This window comes from Lissotriton vulgaris, chromosome 10, assembly GCF_964263255.1.
Source record: "Lissotriton vulgaris chromosome 10, aLisVul1.2, whole genome shotgun sequence".
In the NCBI taxonomy this organism is placed as follows: Eukaryota; Metazoa; Chordata; class Amphibia; order Caudata; family Salamandridae; genus Lissotriton; species Lissotriton vulgaris.
In genome coordinates, this window is record NC_141698.1 from 29,808,566 (window position 1) to 29,834,186 (window position 25,621).

Genomic DNA, 25,621 nt, shown 5'->3' on the forward strand with positions numbered 1-25,621 from the left:
TCATGCCCACCTTGAGGGGGAAGATAACTGATTTATTCCAGTTCATCCCCAGACCAGAGAAGGTGCAAAAACTGAGGATCTCTTGGATAAGTGGATCCAGGTTTGTTTGGGGATCACAAACATAGAGTATTGTGTCGTCTGCATACAAAGAAACCAGTAATGGACCCGTGTTGAACTGTAAGCCTCTGTGTAGGTGTTTTTCCTGGAAATGTCGTATCAAGGGGTCCATTGCTAATATAAATACTAACGGTGACAGTGGGCAGCCTTGCCTTGTGCCTTGCGATAAGGGAAAGGGAGCTGACAGGGTACCATAAAGCTGGAGCCTAGCCGTGAGTTGACTGTATAACAGAGCTGTGGTGTCAATGAATCCCGAGGCATTCCCATACGTTGTATTATGGACAGGAAAAAGGGCCATTCCAGAGATTCAAAGGCTTTCTCGGTGGCTAGAAGAATTGCTGCAGCAGGAGTTTCAGGGTTTATTCTGTGTAAAGTGTTAAATAAGGTGCGTAGATTGAAGGCAGTGGACTGATGTGGGATGAAACCTGATTGCGCTGGTGAAATGATGGACTCCATAAGCAGGGATAGACGACATGCCAATGCCTTAGCAAGAATTTTGTAATCTAAATTTGGGGAGACTGGATTCTTTTTTAAGCCTGGTAGGCAGAGAGTTCCACAGGCTAGCAGTTGTAGCCAAGAAACTCTTGCCTCCCCATCTAACCTTGTTGACTGCTAGGAACAATTAAAGTTCCCAGTTCGGCAGATCTAAGGGCTCTGGCTGGAGTGTATGGTTTTAGAAGTTTCTTCAGCTGTGTAGGACCCATGTTGTTAAGAGATTTAAAAGTAATACTTAGTGATTTAAAATGAATTCTCTTGGCCACAGGTAGCCAGTGGAGTTGGACAAAAGGCTGTGGAGACTGAATCAAATTTAGAAATGCCCAACAGTATTCTTACTGCTGCATTATGAGCCGTTTGACGTTTGTTAATGCTACGCCTTGGAGCACTGGAGAAGAGGACGTTGCAGTAGTCCAGTCTTGAGAATATCAGCACTGACGCCACAGGTATTGCAGGAAGAATTTTCCTCAACATTTTCATGATAGAGAAAGAAGTAGTAGTGACCAAGTTGATTTGTACCTCAGAGGACAGCTTGGTGTCAAAGATGACTCCTAGGTTTTTGGCTTTGTACACTGGATTGGGTAGGGAGCCAAGTTAGACCGGCCACCAGTTGTCTGTCCAAAAAGATGAAATGTTCCCCAGCAGCAAGTCCTAAGTCTTGGAAGAGTTCAATTTCAGACAGTTGTCTACCATCCATTTTGATATATGACTTATACAAGCGTGGAACCTGGATGCTGTCTGGCTGGCAGAACTGCTCACCGAGACGACAATCTGAGTGTCGTCCACTTACGACACTATGGCGAAGCCATAGCTTCTTACAAGGATGGCAAGAGGGGTGGCATAGAGGTTAAAAAGCGTTGGACTCAAAGAAGAGCCCTGGGGAACCCCGCAGGGCAGCATGAAGGGGGATGACACTATGTTCCCCAAGAACAATTCCCAACAGGTATCATGCAAAGGCAATTTTAACAATGTATGCAGTTTGCATTACAAGAATAAGGAACAAGGAGTCACTGAAAAAAGGCGGTATTATTCACCAATAGAAACAGGAATAGGTCTGTTCACTTTATCACTTGCACCTTCACAATCACCAACTGTATATATCACCACGCACCAAGTGCCACTGGGTTGTCACATGATCTGTTTTGTACAGTGCTGTTTAACTGTATTGCCATGTGAAAGACCTCTTCCTGTTTCCATTGGTGAATAATACCGCCTTTTTTCAAAAAACCCTAGTGACTCCTTGTTCCTTATTCTTGTAATGCAAACTGCATACATTGTTAAAATTGCCTTTGCATGATACCTGTTGGGAATTGTTCTTGTTTACACTACATACCCATCCCAACGTGGTCTATGGGTTCCCTCCTGTTGTTTTTATACACTATGTTCCCCAAAGCAACTTCCTGAGATCGCTCAGACAGAAAAGATTTTAGTAGGGATAGCTCCTTGCCCCTGATCCCGATGGAACTTAGCCGGTCCTGCAGCAGCCCATGATTAACAGTATCAAAGTCCGCTGACAGCTCCTGGAGGTTCAGAGCTGCATTCCCGCCACTGTCTAAGATCTGACTGAGCTCCGCCATGGCGGTTAAAAGAGCCAGCTCTGTGCTATGCTGAGCGGGGAATCCAAACTGGGGGGAATCCAAGATGGCGTTGTTATTAATAAAAACTGATCGTTCAGTATTTATCACCCTTTCAATTACTTTTGCAGTAAAAGGAAGTCTTGATATCGGTCTATAGTTGAGGGGCTCCCTAGCATCCAAGTTAGGTTTTCTTTCGCAAAGGAAGTATAGAGGCCTTCTTCCAGTCCGTTGGAAAATGCCCTGTCGTGAACATGGAGTTAAAAATCACTGTTAATGGAATGGTTATCATTTCTGATGCGATGTGCAAAATCTTAGGAGGACATGGGTCTGAAGGAGAGACAGATTTAGTAGCAGCAATAAGTTTGGCAGTTTGTTCGACGGTTAAAGTAGTGAAGGAAGAAAAGGTCTTGGGGGCTGATGCCGAAGGATCCTGACAGGGGAGGTTGACAGAAACCTTTTGAGTTCTGTTCTGTTGGAGTAATTAGGTTATGTTCAAGTAGCCACCTCCTCTCTAATTTGCAAAACAGTTGTTTCTGGGCTCTCAGGGTGCCATTGAACCATGGTTCTAATCGTGTTCTTCTGGATCGATGACACTGTTTAGGGGGGAGCTAATTGTATCATAGCTGAGTCAAGCCAAGAGTAGTATTGAGCAGCCGCTTGGTTGGAATCAGTGGACAGATTAAGAAGTGTTTTAGAAGATTTGAGTTTGAAGAACTAGTCTCAACTTTCTTCCAAGGGCTACTGAAACAGAGTTCTCAGGGTGCTTTAGGTTTTTATGCGGCAATTGAATATCGAATAGAACAGCCTTATGATTGGACCAGACAATAGGCAGAGCTCCGGTCCAGCTTAAAAGGGGATTGTCTGTAAAAATACCTTCTAAACAGTGTCTCGCAATGTGGGTTGAATCCAACACAAGTTGTCTCATGTCTGCGCTATCCATTTGATCTAAAAGTGCTTTTGTGTCTGGATCGGAAAATTTTTCCAGATGGAAATTAAAATCCGCCAGCATCATGAAATTGGGGTGATCGACTATGAGCTAAAAAGGTACCTAGATTATAAAAAAAAGTGACCTTGGATTTAGGTGGGTAATAGATTAAAATTCCATTAAAAGAGTGTTGGCCATACAGTTCGATTTTACAATCAAAGGCTTCACAGTCCTTATTGTCTGTATTCTCTTTAATATAGGACTTGAAGTTGGATTTGAGAATAAAGGCAATGGCCCCGCCTTTCTTCCCCGCCCGGTCTATTTTATGAATTTTGTACCCTATAGGTAAGGCCAACAATAGATTCGGGTCCGAGGAGGTGTCTGCCCAAGTCTCTGTAAGAAAGGCTATTTCTATCTGGTTACCCTCCATGAATTTTCAAAACGCAATATGGTTTTTGATTAGCGATCTCACATTAATAAGAGCGCAAAATATTCCTCTGGCGTGTGCCTTAATAGTGGTGTAGGTTTGTGTAGTTATTGAGGAATGCTGGATACTTAGGTTGCAGTTTATGCACCGAAATCCGCCTTGAGCTACGTTGGGGTCAATGCGTCGTCCAGAATATGTTTTACCTGCCTGTTGTAGTTGGATAAGAGCGTCTTGGCTGTATTGTATTCTAGGTTTCGGACTGGAGATAACTGGCCCAAAACCAGCAGCATGGCCGGCGCCGGTTGTATTAGCTTGTATTAGCTCCATTTGTTACGAATGAAATACATGATTTTACACAACTTATTTACATACACAGCTGAGACAACTAGATCTCACTTTTCTTCTTCCTTGAAGCTTTCCTGTTGTATCATTGTATATATGTTAAAATTAGTTGGTAATTATTCAACCTTATCTAAGGCTGTAATTCAGTCTACCTCTTCAAACATCCCATCTGTTCATTGAGCCTGTTCATTGACATTTTAGATGTTGGGCTTCATTCTGGCACCCACCTAGTCTGTAACCAGCCAGATCATTGTAACTGTGGGGCTCATTAGGATGGCGGTCGAACACCCTATCGGAGGTGGGATCCCCCGGCAGGATGTCAACCGACTCACCAATAAAATTACAACACAACTGCCTCCAAGGCAGTCACTATGTCTATGTTTTGTACTGCGGCAGGTGCTGCCTGCTGCAGCACACGCCGCAGTGCAAAACATAGACATAAATCATATCACTGCACTATGCAGCAGGTATCATGCAGTGCCTGCCACATGGTGCAGGGCTATGTAGGGGGAACCTCAATGTCCCTTTCTGCCAGCCTTTGCATGTTGTGTAAACCGCCATAAAACGGCTGGCAGGGAGGGACATCATAATCCCTACGGCGGTGCCTGACAGGCACTGCCACCATTGTTGGTATTATGGCTGCCTCTTACTCATCAGCAGTCTCAAGGAGCCTGCCGGATGCATGGCAGTTGGTCTTTCCGACCGCCCGTTGAGATCAGTGATTGTGGCGGAGACGGCGGTCTTCCCCCTGACCGCTGTGGGTTGTAATTCAGCAGTCTGACCTATGGGCTGTCAGCAGTTGGACCGCCTGTTGGTGTGCGGTCCGACCTTCATCAAAATCAGGCCCTATATTTTTTTAAATAGACGTTTAGATAAAAATACCTCATACACATTAGTACACAAATACATAAACAGTTTTCTTTTGAAAATGTAGTAAACTGCAAATATCTATTGTAATTAAACACAAACACTAGATTCTTAGAGATAGACATCTAATCGTTGAGCCAAGATGACACATGCAACTTACCCTTTTGCCCAATTGGCTACTGAGGACTAACAGTGGGCTGCTTTATTAATTGATTAATTGAATAGTCCTTGGACATTCAACGTTCCAAAACAAATGCCTTCAGATGTAATACAAATATCACTCAGACACACACACACACTCACTCACTCTCTTAAATTTGAATGTATATCCTTTATATGTGTATTCCTTTTGAAGAACGCTAAAGCAACAACCTCACCTTGTGCTGCTGGTGGGATTGTCTCCTCGTTGCCACTGTTTGCCGCTGCGACTTGCCGGACCCGCTTCGCGGGTCCCGCTGCGCGGCCGACAGCCTTGCCACTGCTATTCTCACCTTCCAGGGGATTTGGGCGTTGTTACTGACCGGCAGGGCTGCGAGCTGTTAGCGGGAGACTCCGAGGTCCAGGAGTCCCCGCGCGCCCGTCACCACCTGGGCTGCTCTCCCTGCCGGCTCCACCCCCATCCTGCCTTGAAAATCGGCGGCTCAACCACGGACAAGCGGATTCCTTTTGAAGAACGCTAAAGCAACAACCTCACCTTGTGCTGCTGGTGGGATTGTCTCCTCGTTGCCACTGTTTGCCGCTGCGACTTGCCGGACCCGCTTCGCGGGTCCCGCTGCGCGGCCGACAGCCTTGCCACTGCTATTCTCACCTTCCAGGGGATTTGGGCGTTGTTACTGACCGGCAGGGCTGCGAGCTGTTAGCGGGAGACTCCGAGGTCCAGGAGTCCCCGCGCGCCCGTCACCACCTGGGCTGCTCTCCCTGCCGGCTCCACCCCCATCCTGCCTTGAAAATCGGCGGCTCAACCACGGACAAGCGGATTCCTTTTGAAGAACGCTAAAGCAACAACCTCACCTTGTGCTGCTGGTGGGATTGTCTCCTCGTTGCCACTGTTTGCCGCTGCGACTTGCCGGACCCGCTTCGCGGGTCCCGCTGCGCGGCCGACAGCCTTGCCACTGCTATTCTCACCTTCCAGGGGATTTGGGCGTTGTTACTGACCGGCAGGGCTGCGAGCTGTTAGCGGGAGACTCCGAGGTCCAGGAGTCCCCGCGCGCCCGTCACCACCTGGGCTGCTCTCCCTGCCGGCTCCACCCCCATCCTGCCTTGAAAATCGGCGGCTCAACCACGGACAAGCGGATTCCTTTTGAAGAACGCTAAAGCAACAACCTCACCTTGTGCTGCTGGTGGGATTGTCTCCTCGTTGCCACTGTTTGCCGCTGCGACTTGCCGGACCCGCTTCGCGGGTCCCGCTGCGCGGCCGACAGCCTTGCCACTGCTATTCTCACCTTCCAGGGGATTTGGGCGTTGTTACTGACCGGCAGGGCTGCGAGCTGTTAGCGGGAGACTCCGAGGTCCAGGAGTCCCCGCGCGCCCGTCACCACCTGGGCTGCTCTCCCTGCCGGCTCCACCCCCATCCTGCCTTGAAAATCGGCGGCTCAACCACGGACAAGCGGATTCCTTTTGAAGAACGCTAAAGCAACAACCTCACCTTGTGCTGCTGGTGGGATTGTCTCCTCGTTGCCACTGTTTGCCGCTGCGACTTGCCGGACCCGCTTCGCGGGTCCCGCTGCGCGGCCGACAGCCTTGCCACTGCTATTCTCACCTTCCAGGGGATTTGGGCGTTGTTACTGACCGGCAGGGCTGCGAGCTGTTAGCGGGAGACTCCGAGGTCCAGGAGTCCCCGCGCGCCCGTCACCACCTGGGCTGCTCTCCCTGCCGGCTCCACCCCCATCCTGCCTTGAAAATCGGCGGCTCAACCACGGACAAGCGGATTCCTTTTGAAGAACGCTAAAGCAACAACCTCACCTTGTGCTGCTGGTGGGATTGTCTCCTCGTTGCCACTGTTTGCCGCTGCGACTTGCCGGACCCGCTTCGCGGGTCCCGCTGCGCGGCCGACAGCCTTGCCACTGCTATTCTCACCTTCCAGGGGATTTGGGCGTTGTTACTGACCGGCAGGGCTGCGAGCTGTTAGCGGGAGACTCCGAGGTCCAGGAGTCCCCGCGCGCCCGTCACCACCTGGGCTGCTCTCCCTGCCGGCTCCACCCCCATCCTGCCTTGAAAATCGGCGGCTCAACCACGGACAAGCGGATTCCTTTTGAAGAACGCTAAAGCAACAACCTCACCTTGTGCTGCTGGTGGGATTGTCTCCTCGTTGCCACTGTTTGCCGCTGCGACTTGCCGGACCCGCTTCGCGGGTCCCGCTGCGCGGCCGACAGCCTTGCCACTGCTATTCTCACCTTCCAGGGGATTTGGGCGTTGTTACTGACCGGCAGGGCTGCGAGCTGTTAGCGGGAGACTCCGAGGTCCAGGAGTCCCCGCGCGCCCGTCACCACCTGGGCTGCTCTCCCTGCCGGCTCCACCCCCATCCTGCCTTGAAAATCGGCGGCTCAACCACGGACAAGCGGATTCCTTTTGAAGAACGCTAAAGCAACAACCTCACCTTGTGCTGCTGGTGGGATTGTCTCCTCGTTGCCACTGTTTGCCGCTGCGACTTGCCGGACCCGCTTCGCGGGTCCCGCTGCGCGGCCGACAGCCTTGCCACTGCTATTCTCACCTTCCAGGGGATTTGGGCGTTGTTACTGACCGGCAGGGCTGCGAGCTGTTAGCGGGAGACTCCGAGGTCCAGGAGTCCCCGCGCGCCCGTCACCACCTGGGCTGCTCTCCCTGCCGGCTCCACCCCCATCCTGCCTTGAAAATCGGCGGCTCAACCACGGACAAGCGGATTCCTTTTGAAGAACGCTAAAGCAACAACCTCACCTTGTGCTGCTGGTGGGATTGTCTCCTCGTTGCCACTGTTTGCCGCTGCGACTTGCCGGACCCGCTTCGCGGGTCCCGCTGCGCGGCCGACAGCCTTGCCACTGCTATTCTCACCTTCCAGGGGATTTGGGCGTTGTTACTGACCGGCAGGGCTGCGAGCTGTTAGCGGGAGACTCCGAGGTCCAGGAGTCCCCGCGCGCCCGTCACCACCTGGGCTGCTCTCCCTGCCGGCTCCACCCCCATCCTGCCTTGAAAATCGGCGGCTCAACCACGGACAAGCGGATTCCTTTTGAAGAACGCTAAAGCAACAACCTCACCTTGTGCTGCTGGTGGGATTGTCTCCTCGTTGCCACTGTTTGCCGCTGCGACTTGCCGGACCCGCTTCGCGGGTCCCGCTGCGCGGCCGACAGCCTTGCCACTGCTATTCTCACCTTCCAGGGGATTTGGGCGTTGTTACTGACCGGCAGGGCTGCGAGCTGTTAGCGGGAGACTCCGAGGTCCAGGAGTCCCCGCGCGCCCGTCACCACCTGGGCTGCTCTCCCTGCCGGCTCCACCCCCATCCTGCCTTGAAAATCGGCGGCTCAACCACGGACAAGCGGATTCCTTTTGAAGAACGCTAAAGCAACAACCTCACCTTGTGCTGCTGGTGGGATTGTCTCCTCGTTGCCACTGTTTGCCGCTGCGACTTGCCGGACCCGCTTCGCGGGTCCCGCTGCGCGGCCGACAGCCTTGCCACTGCTATTCTCACCTTCCAGGGGATTTGGGCGTTGTTACTGACCGGCAGGGCTGCGAGCTGTTAGCGGGAGACTCCGAGGTCCAGGAGTCCCCGCGCGCCCGTCACCACCTGGGCTGCTCTCCCTGCCGGCTCCACCCCCTTATCCACCAGTCTTACAGGCATAAAAGCACAGTATCGCCCCCGCACCGCGGGAGCGCGCGGGAGGGCGCCGGGAGAAGCCCGGGACAAGGGCGGGACCGTTTGAGGCCGTTCGAGGTCTGAGAGGACTGGACTGGGCCAGCCCTCTAAGCCCCCATAAACGGTCTCTTCCCTGCAATCACAAGGAACTATGTCATCTCGTGAGTATAAGGAAAGGGCGGCCAAATCCAAATTAAAAAACGGAACCCTAGATGACTTCATTACTAAAACACACTCTGCAATAGACAATGAGATCGCCAAAATGCAGCGTCGAGTTTCATCCGAACTGGACGCTGCAAGGAGGCTGTCACAGGAGATAGCTGCGGCAAAAAAATCCTCCCTAGGTGCTTTTGCCTTTGCCAAAACCCCTGACCGTTCTATTGCCCAACCTTTAAAATTAATTGAAACAACTGTAGACATCCATCATCAAACGGTGCCTATCACACACACCTCAAAAGAAACTTTACAATCACCCTCATTATTATCCGATGACCCTTTACAAACACCTAAACTTGGGGTAATGGAGGAGATAAATGAGTGTAACAGAGATGTGCCAGTATTGGGCTTAAAATCAATTTCTGTAAATCAGGTTGTGGGAGTTCCTAAAAATAAACAGCAGGGGACATACACCAAAAGGAAACGTGCTAATCAAACATCATACGCTAGGAAAAAAGTAAAGGTTGCAAAGTCACAACTATCTACCAAGTTGCCATCCCCGTCTCCAGCAATTAATACTCAACCTGCTGACCCCACAGCAGAGGCAGTTGTGGATTCGCTAGAGATAATCCAAGATAGGGATAGATTGACAATAGTGAAGGAGAATAATGAAGTACCACTATGTGTTATAAATGGGGGAGATGTTGAATTTCTTACCGTAGTTTGGGAAACTCTTAAAAAGCTTTTAAACCCCTTTGAGGACAGATTATTGCAGATAGTATCCCAACTCTCTAATATTGATAAAAAGTTTTCACATTCAGGGAAACACCCCGGTAAGGAAGACAAAAATTTATTGGTCGGTGTTGAGAAACTTATAAAAAATTTACTGAACCCCTTGATGGAGAAAACTCAAATAATAAATTCAAAATTAGATCAATTGGAGTTTTTAACATCTAAGAACACCACTTTACTGGAAAGTCTGGTAGGAAGTAAAAAACAACCCCCCACTACTGTTGGTAAGACTAGTGATAACACCAGTTCAGGGAAAAAGGGCTTTAAGCCTAACTTGATATCGCAACCTCTATCTAGCGGTACCACTTCCAGCACTACCCCCTCCTTAGTACCAATACCATTAATAAAAATCAAACAGGTGAATACAGCGGGCCAAAAGCCAAATAATCCCCTGGTGGTAACTACACCAGTCAATACATCTGCACCGGCCCAAATTAATAAGGAAGTGAAAGAAACACCGTCAAGTAAACCTCAGGCACCCAGTAAAACCCCATTACAGGGTAGGGAGATCTACATAAATATACCCCCAGAGTCCGCGCCTTACATGGCCATCCTGACAGGCGTTCAACCCATCCGAGAGAATAAATATGAGAAAAATGAGGACCTCCTAAATAAAACAAAATTTTGGCTAAACACAAATAGGCCATTGACCGAGGACACTGTCACAAAAATCCTCAGTGTTCGTAGGGTTCCCTGGGTTGGACCAAGCAAAAAAGACCTGGAGGGTGATTGCATTCTGATAAACTTTAGAGATAGTTGGGTTAAGGATATCATCTGTAGTAAGGCCAGGTTTGGGAGGATGGGGGATATCCAGTGTATTGGTCTCGAATACTTTTATCCCAAACTCTGTCAGTCTAACCCTGAGCAAAACCCTTTTCATCAAGGACAGTGTACAAAGGGTGGATACCAAACGGGTTGGACACGCAATTTAAATATGAATCAAGACCCGTTCCACCATTATACTCCTTGGCAAGAGACAGTTCCCTTTATGGGGCCGCCTATCATGGGTGATTTTACACAAGTTCCTTACAACCCACGACGATCTAGGTTTAGGGGCCCAGAATACCCTGGCTGGTTTCCAAATATTAACAACTATAACAACAACATCCCATTGAGGAATCGCTTTGACCCTTTTATGAACTTGGATGAGGTTGATTGACCACCACTTAGGATTAAAGGGACAATATCTACAATACCAGGTGGGGGAACGAAAGAAGATCAAGGTATATGCACTAATGATGTTGAGCCTGTGAAAGTAACATGTGAGGGTAATAACATGAGCGTTGGATACCTACAGATGGGCTCCGCTGCTATGCCAATGGTCACCTTAGATAATGGCCACGAACAGAATATGTCACCACTGCTCAACCCCAATACCACTGTCGTAACAGATGCTTTGGGAAATAGTCACGGACTGCAAGGGTCCTCATCATCATCATCATCAGCACTAATATCTCTATTATCCTGGAATATCTCTGGAATAGTGAACAAATTAGATGATGAGATATGGTTAGATTTTGTGGAAACCCATGGAATCTTGTGTCTTCAAGAGACTTGGTCTAGGACTACCTGCAATATAGAGGGCTTTCAATCATTTGCTGTCTCGGCTGTCCCATCTACATCGGGGAGGGCAAAAGGTGGTATATTGACAGCATTGTCAACAACACTACAGAACCTGCGTACTACGACACTGGTAGAGACAAATTGGTACCAAGTATTGTTATTGGAACACCTATTCCCTGAAGCAGTGTTACTCATTAATTGGTACTACAATATCTTCAATGTATATGACACTTCGGTAATTGAAGACTTGGAGTATGCTCTAGGTAAAATCCGCTGCAGGCATCCTTCCTCGCCGATTATATGGGTTGGAGATTTCAATTGTACACTCTGCAGTCATGGGGGTTCAAATGTATGCGGTTTGGAGGATTTGAATGCCCAGCCCCTAAACCACTTTAGGCACACTCCGCAGGGGGATGCCTTGAATAATATCATCGTAACCAATGATCTATGTGTGGTAGACCCCTGGTCCCCCCCAGATACCCCGCATATACCAAGTTTCCAGGGCTTGAGGGGAGAAATGAGTACAATTGATTTTGTTCTGGTATCAAGTACCTTTCTTAAGTATGTGGAAAAGCTGGAGGTGGTGGCAAATCCCACTAGTGACCACAACCCTTTATTATTATCTATATGGGTTCCTACACAAGAACCACCAAGGAAAAGGGAACAACCCATTGAGTACAACAAAAATAAGGGTGTAACCCTGAAATGGGGGAAGATAAATGTGCACAAGCTGGAAGAGGATATTGTTGTAAACTGTAAAAATGATATAGAATTGTGTTTAGCAGGTTCCGATTCACAAAATGTTATTGAAAGTTTTGAGAAGTTGTGCTCCTATATAGGACAGTGCCTAAAAAAGCCTACAAGAAAGGGAGGCCAAAAGGCCTTTAGATGGTTTGATTCTGTATGTTCTGCCACACACCGATCACTGAAATTAGCATTGTGTGAAAAGCCTAGAAATAAAGAGCTTGTCAGGACCAGTAGGAAGGCGTATAGAGACGCCATTACAAAAAGAAAACAGGATTTGAAAACCAGGGCTTGGGATGACCTCGAAAAGGCAGCAGAACTGAAAGATAATAGGCTATTTTGGGAGGTAATTAATCGTCCCCTTTTTAAGAGCAATAATAATGAAGCTATAGCCATCCAGGTTACCGCTGAACAATGGGTCCAACATTTTAGTAAGATTTTTAATCCTAATTCGTATTCATTAATGTTAGACAATGAGGGGACAGGGGATGTGGTGTCTTCATCTCCCTCGGCCCTGACCCTCAGCTCTTCATTCACTTTGACTGAGATTGAGGAGGCCCTAGGGAAAGGAGCACCATTAAAAGCTCCAGGCCCAGATGCTGTCCCTCTGGATCTTTTTAAATCCAAGGTTAGTTTGTGGGCACCTATTCTATTGAATGTTTTTAATGCTGTAGTGGTTGGCCGTATCCCTGGCACATGGAAAGAGGCAACGGTAGTGCCAATTTTTAAGAAAGGCAACAGATCCGATCCTTGTTGTTACCGCCCGATTTCTTTAATAGATGCCGCATGTAAAATCCTAGGTAGAGTAATCTTGGCGAGATTGGAAAGTTGGGCAGATTCTGTTGGATTGATAGTTGACTCTCAATATGGATTCAGACACGGAAAGGGGACAAATGAGCAGTGTCTTAATTTGGCACTAATCATGGGAAAGTACGTGAAGGCCAAAAAATCTTCTATTCATCTGGCCTTCATGGACTTGACAAGCGCTTTCGATACTGTATGCAGGAACAAGTTGTGGAGGATGATGATTGACATGGGCTTTGAAGAACCTCTAGTGTCCTTGCTTCGCAGGTTGCATGAAGCAACCAATGTGTCCATCAGGTTTGGCACTGGGGGGGAAATAACGGAACCAATTCCTTCTACTGAAGGAGTGCGTCAAGGATGCATCTTGGCGCCTTTCCTCTTCTTAGTTTATACAAACGGACTTGAACAGTACCTACTAAATCAGGGCTGCGATTTCCCAAAAATTAATGGTAAAAGCGTCCCTATGCTTTCATATGCGGACGATACTGTCCTAATGACATTAACAGGAAACGGCATGCAAGTGTGTTTAGACGCATTTAATAAATTCATGCTTGATCTAGATCTAAAGATAAACTCTGGAAAATCCTTTATAATGTCCTGTGGCCCCAAGGGGTCGTCTGTTAGGAAGTTCGTGGTAAACAACCGCACAATTGGGAAAGTGGATAATTTCAACTATCTTGGTAATCTGTTTGATAGTAAACTAAGATGGTCACCGGTAATAAAGGTTCGAGCCCAGAGTATGACAAGGGCGATAGAGGGCATTTTCCGCTTCTGTAGCAAATTGGGGCAGAAACACATAACGCATCTTAGAACTCTCTACACTTCAAAATGCCTATCTGTAGCTACCTACGGGGCAGGGGTGTGGGGGACTGAAATGCCTGCCGCAATACAGGTGGTGGAAAACAACTTTATAAAAAGAGTCTTGTCAGTCCCAAAAAGTACCTCAAACATTTTCTGTCATAATGAACTTGGTATGGTTAGTGTCTCTGATACAATCTGCTTGTCACCTTTACTGTTATGGGGCAAAATCTGGCAGTCAGAAGACCTGCAATTAACCAAAGAAATTATTACTGACTGCATGGCTTTAGATAACTCAAAGCAGATACCCTGGTTGTCCTATGTTTGTAACATGTTGAACAAAATCGATCTTGGTTCCTATTTTTATAGTCCCGGGAAAATCGAGGGAAATTACAAAATGGACATAAAGGCAAAGTATTTGATGTCTGTGAACCAGCTTTGCAGGGACAACATAATTGATAATGATACTATCCGTATCTGTAAACCCCAACCCCAGTATTATTTAATATTTACCCATAATGTGCAATGGCGATTCCTTTTAACAAGGTTTAGACTGGAGACCCTACACTACCAATTTGCCTTTCCTAAACAAGGGGGTTGGGGTGAGAGACTGCCCCCTTGTCCCTGTAATAACAGGGACAGACAAAGTACCTTACATTTGGTTCTTTTTTGTTCATTGTATAAAGAGCCAAGACTCCGGTTTATTAAACCAATTCTGAAGGGCAGGCAACCTTGCACCTATAGGGAAGGCTATGAATTTTTGTTATCACTAACTTCTGTGGAAATCTGTTGTGCAATGTTAAACTTCATCAGAATCTCACTAAAGATTAGGAAGATCTATGGGTAGCACAATCTGTATTGAAATTTTACAAAATTTGAGAATGTAGATGTTCTTGTTATTACTATTGTCATTTTTTAGGTCTTTTCCTAAATTCTTGTGTAAGTCTTTGTTTTAATTTAGCTTTTTAAGGAAAGATGAATTACATGTATGTTAGTTCAATACTTTTATGATTCATTTTATGTTTCGAATAAAGTTTTTGAATACGAATACGTGTATTTTTTAGATCCTTTGTGTATTTCCTTGGGAACGTCAGAGGTGTTTGTTGACCAAATTTAATTGCTGCTAAATTATCAAAAGACTCTCAAAAGAAGTGCTCACGAGATTATAACGTGGAAAATGGTGATGCAGAGATAAATCAGCCAGACAGCTTGGTAATGCTTTTTATTGTGAAAGAGGTAGACATAAAGAAACAAAAAATACATAGAAACATTCAAAGAACTGAGGAATTTACATTTTGCAAATTTCAGTTTCTTTGCTTGTTGAGGGAAGCATGATCACTCTTCACTCTCTGTTTTCTAGGGGAAAATAAATGTAGTTTATTAAAAGAGTTATGTGAAAGTCACATAGAAAGAGTATTGCAATCTGCAGGATACATGATTACATTATTAAACCTATTGATACTAGGAAACAAGTCAAACACCTCAAGTAGGAATACATTGAGAAGCTTCAAACAATATGGTGGTGCTGATTTATCTTCATTTTAATGAATAAAACTCACTGTATTCAGTTTGATGCTCTTTTATGATTCAAATGTTTTTTATCAGAAATGATCAAAGATAGATATTATCATGTTCTCAGTCGCTAATGCACCAACATCTCACATGTATAGCAAGGAAAACCGACACTTTGGGCACATGGGTTCCTATATTTTAATTAAGGTTTGCTTTTTTGCTGTAGTGGAATTTGATTGTTGATGGTATAACCCTTTCGTGTAACTTTTTGACTACTCCTTGTATAACCCTTTTATGAACCCCCACCCCTTTATTACTGAAGGCTTTCAGTGTTACATTTGATGTCAGAAAAAAGTGTTGCTAATTCTGGAGCTTTGCAGTTAGGGATTGGCAACATTTAAGTTTAGGTAAAATGATAGAGTAACCCTTGCAATGAAGACAGATTTGAGATCAGAACAACATGCCTTATGCTTCATATATATTACCTTGCTCCCAGCATCACGACTCTTGGTCCTGAGTTTATTGACTTGGGATTCTGCAATGTCAGCCCTTTCCTCAGCTTCTTCAAGCTCGTGCTGTACCTTTCGGAATCTGCTTAGATGGGCATTGGCTTGTTCCTCCTAATTGAAAAAAATCAACAATTTACTTGCATATAGTATGGAATATTTCATAGAAATTACAAAGTTAAATATTTAATGGAGCCACACAACAGCCACATGTTTAAATTTGTTAAAATGGAGATAATGGACATTGGCACATACCTAATCCTTCACAGTTCTGCGTTTGGTTTGGGTAAGAAAGAACTTCTGTACATTTGCTATGGTTTCAACATTCGATTAGGACTCTCTCTATGCAGCTTTTCTCCTTTTCTCAATACTATAAATATAGGTGGCTTATGTTCGACATTCTTCATTACAAAGAGGCAAATTTTATTTTATTTTTATTTAAGAAGCTTATAAAGCGCACAGCTACCCCCAGGAGGGGGTGTCCCGGCGCTGCAGATTACACGCAGGAAGAGAAGAGATAGCTGCTTTATGAGGTGGTAAACAGCCAAGTTTTGAGTTTGCGTCGGAACACAAGCTCCGACTCAATGAACCTAAGATCCAGTGGGAGGCTGTTCCAAAGTTTAGCAGTAACTACTCCGAACGCTCTGCCCCTGCTCCTGGCACGGCGAAATCTGGGTACCACCAGGAGACGTAGGCTGTTCGATCTCAACGATCTGACAGATAGAGATAGTTTGAGTCTCTTGCTCAAGTAAACCGGGCCTAACCCGTTGAGAGCACGGAAGGCCAGAATCAAAGCTTTGAACTGGATGCGGCGGGAGATGGGAAGCCAGTGTAATTTTTTCCGGTAGGATGCTACCGAATGGCGGAAAGGAATATTTCCAATCAGTCTCGCAGCTGCGTTTTGCACAACCTGTAACCGTTCAATAAGGTAAAGGGGAGCGCCGGCATAGAGACTGTTGGCATAATCTAAATGCGACGTGATCAGGGCATGGACAATGTCAAAAGGGAGGTAGGGAAAGATCTTCCTGATCATGCGTAGTTTGCCGAAGCAAGCTGAAGTGACCTTATTGATCTGGGCTTTACAAGACAGGGCATTATCAAATTGGAAGCCCAGGTTGCGAGCTGTCTGGACTGGAATCGGAGGGGGATTCAATACTGTTGGCCACCACAGAGTAGCGGGAAGTGCCATTTTTTGGTTAAAAAACAAAACCTCAGTTTTGTCAGTGTTCAATACTAGGTGGTTAGAGGCCATCCAGGAATAAATGTTACTAAGGCAGTTGCGGAAATTGGTAAAATTGGTGTCAGAGTGATCTCTAAATGAAAACACAAGCTGCGTATCATCCTCATAAGAGATCACTCTGACCCCCCAAGACTCAACCACCCTAGCCAGCGGGCCTAAGTAGATGTTAAAAAAAAGAGGGCTCAGGGCAGAGCCCTGAGGCACTCCACATAAAAGAGGTTTACCCTCTGATTCAAAGGGCCGAAGAAATACCTTCTGCGTCCGCCCTGTAAGGAACGATCTGATCCAGGTCAGTACAGTGCCTCCAATTCCCAACTGCCGTAAGCGGTCCAGTAGTATTTCGTGGGACACTGTATCGAAAGCGGCGGACAGGTCGAGGAGGACCAACATGGCCTCCTCGCCCCTGTCCACACACTCACGAATAGTCTCTGATACCTCTAAAAGAGCGGTCTCAGTGCTATAGCCGGTTCTAAATCCCGACTGGGAATCATGTAGCAACTGGTTGGCTTCTAAATAGTGAGCCAGTTGCAACTGAGCCGCCTTTTCCAGGATCTTAGCTGGCTTGGGAAGAAGGGAAATCGGGCAGTAATTACAAAATTGTGAAGGATCCGCATCCGATTTTTTCAGGATAGGGACCAGCATAGCCTGTTTCCAAGCCAAGGGAAATTGACCCGAGCTTAGCGAGGAGTTCCAGATGGAGAGAAGTGGGCTAATTAAAACCGGGGCAAGATTGTCCATCACCTTGGCGGGAACTGGATCCAGCTGTGACCCTGATTTACCTTGAATAAGTAAATTAGTCTCAGGAGTAAGCTCTTTAAAGGAATTCAGCAAACATTTCTGAGAGTCAATATCAGTGGACAGAGAGGGGGCCAGAACTGGTTCAAATGAGGAGGATAACTTAATACCAGGTCAGTGTGCAGCATTTATCACGAATAAAATGTTGTTTAATCATCTGAATAGACTTTTAAATCAGCCTTCTTGGACTTAAAGGATGTAGTAGGATGGCTCAGTATATACTGTCCACCTATGGTTTGGCACTGTGCACTGAGTTCAGGCAACCCTTAGTGAAAGTGTTTAGGTCCCTGAAAACCAAAGCTCTCAAGGTGTAGCTGTGGAGAGCAGCTGAGGCTTATCCTGGAGGGTGTAAAGCAGTTGCATGTACCACTATAGTCGGCGAGCAAGCATTTCACACAAGTAATAACCACACCAGGTGAGTAGAAAAATTCTTTATATTCATTACTACACACTATACATTAACTTGATATATCTCATTCTCGTATATATCAATTCCAGATAAGGAATACTTAGAAAAGAGGTAAGTAGCATAGAAAATCGCATTGGGCCTAACCGGGGGTACCCAAACCATATAATAAAACAGTTGGATACGATGTGAGTACCAAAATGGGACTAATACTCAAGGTTTGAGGACCCCAGGGGAAGCAGAGAACCGCCCAAGATCTGTAGCCAGGGACCCCAAGAACCCAGGTACAGAGTGGTTGCACCAGGTCAGCTGTCCATAGGACATCACAGGATAAGTCAGGGTTTGAAAATTAGAGTTCTAGAACCCTTCCCAAAGCACCCCAAAGGCACCACTTGGATCAAGAAAGGTTGGAGAGTCACCCCACCTCGAGATACCCAAAATATATGAATATCTGCACCAGGGAGCACAGGTGCATGGGGTAAAGTGGTGTTGGAAACCACCAAATGAGCCAGTGGAGAATTGTGTAAGTACAGACGCTACATCGTGTTGTGGACCAGGCTGGTGGAACCAGGACAAAGAATCCAGATGAGAAGAACCACAAAGTAGAGAGGACAGAGATGAAACCACCCGAAGGCACAGCAGCACAATACCAGCCCTGATAGAAGACTTTTGGTGTAGCATGAAATAGAAGAAACAGCAACTGTGGGGACCAGGCGACATTGCAGTAGCTGTCCCACTTCAGTTGACAAGTGCAGAAAGGTCAGTGGCCGGTAGGACCAACAAGAGGCCTTGGCAAACGCAAACAACGGTTCATGGAAGGAGATGCTTGGTTGCAGACCAGCAAGGTCTGAGGGACTAACCCAGCAAGGGTAAGTCAGGACTGCCCCTCGGCACGATGAAGAGCCAGCAGGAGTTGGTGGATCCCTCTTGAGGACCCTCTGGCAGCAGGCACAGGAGGTTGCAAGGAAGCCTCACCAGTACACAGGCGATGAAGACCCACGATGCAGAGAATGCAGGCAGGATGACGTGCTTAGAGCTGTGCAGTGCTGGAGGCAGGGGCTACTTGGAGCTTGAAGATCTTCAATGAAGAGGGCCAACAGGCCTTGGTAACTCCAAACAGACACGGTGCACCAGTGATGGTCCACGTAGGCTAAGAAGGGATTACAGTCTCCCAACTTGCAGGGAAGACTGCTCAGGGCTCTAGAGAACCAACACACCACCACCTGTGTTGCAGAGCCGGACGATGTCCATGGGACAACAGGATCCGCAAACCAGTTGTCGATGTTGAGGTGCTTGCAGATGCAGGGAAATTACTCCTTCACATCAAGGGAGATTCCTTCAGGCTTGGATGCAGGCTGAGTCCTTGGTGATTCAGAAGATGCACTGCCACGGAATTGCAGAGATTCAGAAAAGCACATGGATGAACATGCAGCAGAATTCTTCCTACCAGGAGCAGTATTGGCTTGAAGAGAAGCAGAGTTCCAGTGTCCACCAGCAGAAGTCTTTAAAAGATCTTAAGCGACAGGCAGTCGGTTCCAGAAGTTGTTGTCGGGACGAATCTCAGGACTCGCCCTCAGGGTGGCCCTTAAGTAACCCTAAAAAGGTGAAGGACCTCTTCTCTCGTGACCCACCCATTAGAGGGGGTCAGGGACGATATTCAGCTGTCCTAGCCAGTGAGATTCCCTTAGGGGCCAAGATTGAACATGGCAGAATCAAGAGGCCACATAAAGAAGCTCTGCGGCACCTCCCTTGGAAGGAGCTCGGTAGGTTGGTGGACACTCCCTTGTTTTTTGTGTAGTTTCACACCAGAGCAGGAGCCATAGGCTCCTGAACTGGGCAAAACTGGTTTATTCAAGGAGGGCACCAAATATGCCCTTCAATGCAGTCTGGTGGCACTAGGAAGCACCCCACCCTAACTAACTCTAAAGGAGAGGTGGTCACATCCTTTGTTCAGCTTCCCCTGCATGTGTGAACTCACCTCCTGTAGGGGTACCCACACACTTAGAACCAAGCACCCTGCCCTTGGACTGAAAGGCCTACCTTAGGGCTGACTTATAGGTTACAAGTGCAGTGACCAGGATTTAAGGGAAACCTTATTTCCAAAGTGAAAAGGTGCAAACCCCATTTCACACAGACTGCAATGACAGCTCTGCAGGCACAGTTTGTATGGGCTTCCATGGGTGGCATAATACATGCTGCAGCCCATGGGAGATCCCTGGTGTACCAATGCCCTGGGTACATCAGTATCATATACTAAGGGCTTACAATTGTACCCTAGTTGGCCAATTGTGGGGTGTACAAGGTGCTTACCAAAGACTTTAGAGGTGCTGGCAGAACACTGTGGTACTGGTTAGCAGGATCCCAGTGAACTGCAGTCAAAACACAGTGACACCAAGCAAAAAGTGAGGGTATCTAGCCAGAAAGATGCTACTTTCCTTCAAATGGGAACTACATTTCTGAATAGACATACTATAGCAGACGCCAATCAATTGATTTAGACTTTGACTGGCAGGTTACTTCATCGCAAATGCAATGAAGTACCTTACCTGGCAAACACTCGGGCTGCCAACCTCATTCGGAAACAGGGGGATCTTTGAATTTTGTTGACCGATCCTCCATTAGCTCTGTCTACGGAATACTTCCTCCAACAGCCCAGGAATAGGGGTCATCGGAGGAAAGATGTTACACTGCCTCACCTATTTAGGGTGGGCGGTGTCATATCTTTTCTTCCTGTCTGTCACCCCAGGAAAAAACCTTACAGGGATGCGACAGGAAAAGTCTATAGTAACCCTCTCACTGAGAGAAAACACCCAGGGTGTGGGGTCATTAATGTTTTGATTTTATAAAAGAAACTCTCACTTTGGGAGTACGTTTTTGAAAACTAAAAAAGGTTTGGTGGACGACTCTCAAGGCCCCCTGACGAATTTTACTACATTGAAAGCAACTGCTTTGATGGCAGTTCTCTGCATGTACAGAGATGACCCATGGACCTGCTTTGGCACGCAGAGTACCACCAAAATGGAGAAGGTAATGTCCTCTTCTATCCCAATGAACAATACTGTCTGCCATGAGGCTCTTATTCCAAGTGGCTTGTGTTAAGTGTGATATTTATCGTACCCGCTAAATAACAACACTACAAGGCGTAATCTTTATGGGGTGCAAAGAGTAGCACCAGTTACTAGCTTTCCCCCTGAAATAGAGCATCACATGCAGATTGTGTTGGTTACCTCAGCAATCTCTGCAGGTTCCAGATTTACAAGGGGGCTTTTGCCCTTTCAAATTCTGTCAGGTTTAGCCTGCCAAAATATAACAGAGCATGCATATTTTATCACACCCCTTATAAGAAATGCACAACTCATAATTCCAGTAGATGCGGTGACAGGAGCTACCAAACATGTCGGAAATGTCATGTCAGCTCATAATGAGAGCCTTAATTGAGTTATGTGTATGCACTTTAGTTACCAAGATTATCGCTTAATTTTCTGCTGGTAATTTCTGTGTCTCAGCTTTATTTGATTCACTTATGAATTCATAAACATGACCCTGGGTGACCATTTGTGATTCAAACAGTTTAGACAGATGGCAGCAGCTCCAATTTCACTGAGGGAAACCTAGAGATTTACCTGCTGTAAGCATAGACGTTGTTTAAAGGCCACCAGGGGTCACCGCTGCGACCCCTGGCTTGCCCTCTGCTACCCCTAGGGCTGCCTTTGCACCCCGGGCCTCAGAGGTGGCAAATTCAGTACCGGGAACCCTTGGCCAGCTGGGGCTCCACTCTCTTTATTTTCTGTCAATTATTTATTAGTCTAATCGTGAATTAAATAACATGAATTATTGACTAATGTATTAAAAAATGGGGTACAATAAGCTGGAATATCCCCTTCCATGGCAGCTGAGATAAGTAAAAAATGCTTTTAAAATTGTGTGTGTGCTTGCGGGTGAGAATGTGTTTATATGTGAGAGAGTGTATATGTGTGAATTTGTGTGCATGTGTAGGCATGTGTGTTTGACTGAAAGTGGAGGTGAAAGAGCGTGGGATGCCACTTCCGCTAACCCTGGCATTTCGGTGGGTTCACGTCCTTGACTGTAAAGTGATTTTTAGCCACTAGTCTGCCAAAATCATATCTAAAACGTGGGCCTTCTGTAGGCTACCAACAAAGCATCAAAGAGTTCACCAGTGTGTCCGTTAGTGGCCCTTCCAACTTCTGGTTTGTCCTATCATTCAAGAGACTGCACCAATATCCCCACCGAGACCAGGAAGACGGTCACCCAGGCACTCGTCACCAGCCGACTGGACTACGGCAACTCCCTCTACGCCGGAACCACCGCCAAACTCCAGAAGAGACTCCAGCGGATCCAGAACACCTCAGCACGACTCATCCTGGACATCCCCCGCCGCAGCCACATCTCCGAACACCTGAGAGACCTGCACTGGCTCCCGGTCAACAAGCGAATCACCTTATGTCTCCTCACCCACGCACACAAAGTGCTGCACAACCAAGGCCCAGGATACCTCAACAGCCGCCTCAACTTCTACGCTCCCAAACGCCAGCTTCGATCGACCTGCCACGCCCTCGCCGCCGTCCCACGCATCCAAAGAGCCACCACAGGGGGAAGGTCCTTCTCCTTCCTCGCCGCCAAGACCTGGAACTCCCTCCCGACCCACATCCGCCTGACCCAGGACCACCTCGCCTTCAGGAAGCAGCTCAAGACCTGGCTATTCGAGCAGTAGCGGACCCCCCCCTCCCCTAGCGCCTTGAGACCCCCCGGGTGAGTAGTGCGCTATACAAATGCTATGATTGACTGATTGAGCAGTGGGGTCAATCTTTCAATGCTAACATGTTGTCATTGGAAACCAGTGACACTCGTATCTCCTGTTCATGGCTTGTCAGGTGCATTAGATTGTCATCACAATGAGTGATGTGTAGAATAATAAAAGCCGAGTACATTTCTGGCTATGGCACCATTCTCCAAAGAATTGAAATGTATGATTGGAAATATCTGTATAAAAGAGTAAGAGACAAATACTGCAAACCCTTACCGTTTCCTCAGCCTGTCTCTTGTAGGCTTTAACCTTTAACTGCAGCTTGTCTGCCAGGTCCTGCAGTCTCAGGACATTCTTCTTATCTTCCTCAGACTATAAACACAAAATGTGTTGGATTCATTAGTAGGATCCATTCTTATCATCGTCTGCATTGGTGAAATGGAAAACACTTTACATTTGTAAGTCATTTTATTTTTCATAATAAAAGGATGCTGATTCTGTTTTGATCACAGAGAAATACATTGTTCGGAGTTCTATTTATACATGAATAAGGTTTAACTCCATCGTGATTAATTATACATACCTGGTATGTCAGTTCCTTAACTCGCCTCTCGTACTTGCGGACACCTTTGATGGCTTCCACTCCACGTTTCTGTTCAGCTTCCAGCTCGTTCTCCAATTCATGGACCTGAAAAGGGATTTGATATGATTATAGTGTTCTGTCACTGATCTCCACATTCAATGTTTAATCTCTGCTGTGCAACTCACTCTGCTCTCCAGTTTCTGGAGCTGCTTCTTTCCTCCTTTCATTGCGAGCTGCTCGGCCTCGTCCAGGCGATGCTGCAGGTCCTTCACGGTCTGCTCCAGATTCTTCTTCATCCTCTCAAGATGGGAGCTTGTGTCCTGCTCCTTCTTGAGCTCCTCCGCCATCAAAGCAGCCTACATAGAAGCATAAGGTTGTGCTTAGTGTTAAAGTGGACATGTTTTTCTTCCAAGCACATTTTGTTTTTTAGTTAAAACACTTTTTAGTCCATTAACACCCACACTATTGTGGCAGGATTATGCATTTATCAAATTACTGAAGATAAAACCAGGTCTTGGGAGCTTTGCTGATTGAATTGTAAGTGTGTTCTTTCACTCCAAAAGATCTTGGTATAGATTTCATCAATGGTGTCACAAGAGGCAGCCAGTTGCACCAATACTAGAAACTTCCATAATGACTTGTCTACTTGAGTCGTTCATCTGCTACCTACACCACCATTACTTTCATATTCCTGCCTGGATCCAAACACACCTATAATGGATATTACAGGAATCTGCTTAAAGCTGTATCTCATGTGACAGAATGCTAAGAAGACTTAAACAGAAATGGCAACTGGAAAGCTGGACTGAATTTAGAAAGTTGGATAAAGAAAGGCCTTTTTCAGCAATAGTGTTAATCCTATAAGTTTCCTTTCCTTGTGATCTCGCTTGATAACTAGAACACAGCAGATTCATAAAAATAACATTTGGTAGATGTTAAAGTCTGAAAAAGGGGAATGATAAGAAATGGTCTCTGAGATTCTGGCTATAAGATGAATGAGGGGCAACCTCTACTTCCTTATTGCTGTGGAGTTTTGTACACTGAAGCAAAACAAGTTGAGTTACTCGACACACAAGACATCAGAAAAAGTGTCATTACTCCTACACAAGGCAGGATACAAAAAATTCCAATATACTTTTTGGGCCATAAGTAGTCCATAGTCTGGTGTGCTTTCAAGTTTATCATTCCAACTAAACTCAAGTATAAGGGTTTAGATTCTCTATGGTGAATGATGAATCATGCCAGCTACATTGGATTGTGAAATATAATAAAGGTGCTGTGGTAATAAAGCTTGATTGTACTGTCACACTAATGCTAGTATTTGTGTTTTAAAAACCAACATATTAGACATCTATGCCCTGATTGTGAGTGGATCAGTGTATTCCGGCCCGTAGATAAACCCATATTTAAGCAGGGGCTGGAATTGAGAGTTGGCATTTATTTCACACACCAAATACCTCAACCTTCATTAATTTTCAGCAGGTCAAGTCTGCTGAAATTTATTTGAGAAAAAGCATGTGGAATTTGCTGTATCATGCACATTATGCTGTGTTAACCACCAGAATCCACGTTATTCCCCACCAACCCGTAATAGGTGGTATTTATTGAAATCAAAAAATAATATGCCTTGTGGTATCGTTAATTATCATATACGATAAATGCCACCTACGCTCGTAATCAGAACCCTGTTGTTTTTAGGTTATTTGAAACCAATAATAAAACATACTCAAAGCTTTATTTATCAAGAACTTTAAGAAGAAACCTACATCAGTGATGGCCTTCTTGGCTTTTTCCTCAGCATTCCTGGCCTCCTGGATGGCTTCCTCTACTTCACTTTGGAGCTGAGAACTGTCACTCTCAAGCTTTTTCTTGCTGTTGATGAGACTTGTGTTCTAAAAATAGATTCAGCCATTAACTTTACAAGCAACACCTTACGTTGGTATATCATGTAGCTAATGTAAAAAATAGGTTGTACCTGAGAATGGAGGAGCTGCAAACGTTCACTTGCATCAAGAAGTTCTTGTTCAGCGACTTTGCGAGATCTTTCTGTCTGTTCCAGAGCAGCCCTCATCTCTTCAATTTCCGCCTGCTGCAGGTTGTTTCTGCGTTCAATGACAGCCACCTGTTCCTTGAGGTCCTCCTGTCCTCTAACAGCATCATCAAGATGAAGTTGGGCATCCTACCAGAAAATAAACACACTTCAAATAAATTACAATTATTCTTGAGTGAAAGATTGATATGGCAAATAATAATTTGAAGTATAAGGAACTCAAAGCAATGGTAGCAATTAATATATTGGCTTCGTGAGGTGAACAACTGTGTGGTAATAGAAAGGATTTTACACTGAAGCACATCCCAAATGTAACTTCAATAGTGTGGGA

The 25,621-nt window shown here is 46.2% G+C and overlaps 1 protein-coding gene across 1 annotated transcript in view; it reads right to left on the bottom strand.

The window, feature by feature from the left end:
• Window positions 1–14,640: 14,640 nt before the first annotated feature.
• The window catches only part of LOC147684409 (myosin-4-like), a 44,698-nt gene continuing 33,717 nt past the window's right edge, over window positions 14,641–25,621 (bottom strand). The window contains exons 34-40 of the mRNA XM_086940334.1: window positions 25,216–25,419; window positions 25,007–25,132; window positions 23,426–23,596; window positions 23,241–23,345; window positions 22,934–23,029; window positions 15,431–15,565; window positions 14,641–14,789 (exon numbers count right to left, since the gene is read on the bottom strand). Coding sequence (XP_086796460.1) covers window positions 14,769–14,789; window positions 15,431–15,565; window positions 22,934–23,029; window positions 23,241–23,345; window positions 23,426–23,596; window positions 25,007–25,132; window positions 25,216–25,419 — 858 coding nt within the window. The 3' untranslated portion in view covers window positions 14,641–14,768. The remainder of the gene's footprint in view (window positions 14,790–15,430; window positions 15,566–22,933; window positions 23,030–23,240; window positions 23,346–23,425; window positions 23,597–25,006; window positions 25,133–25,215; window positions 25,420–25,621) is intronic.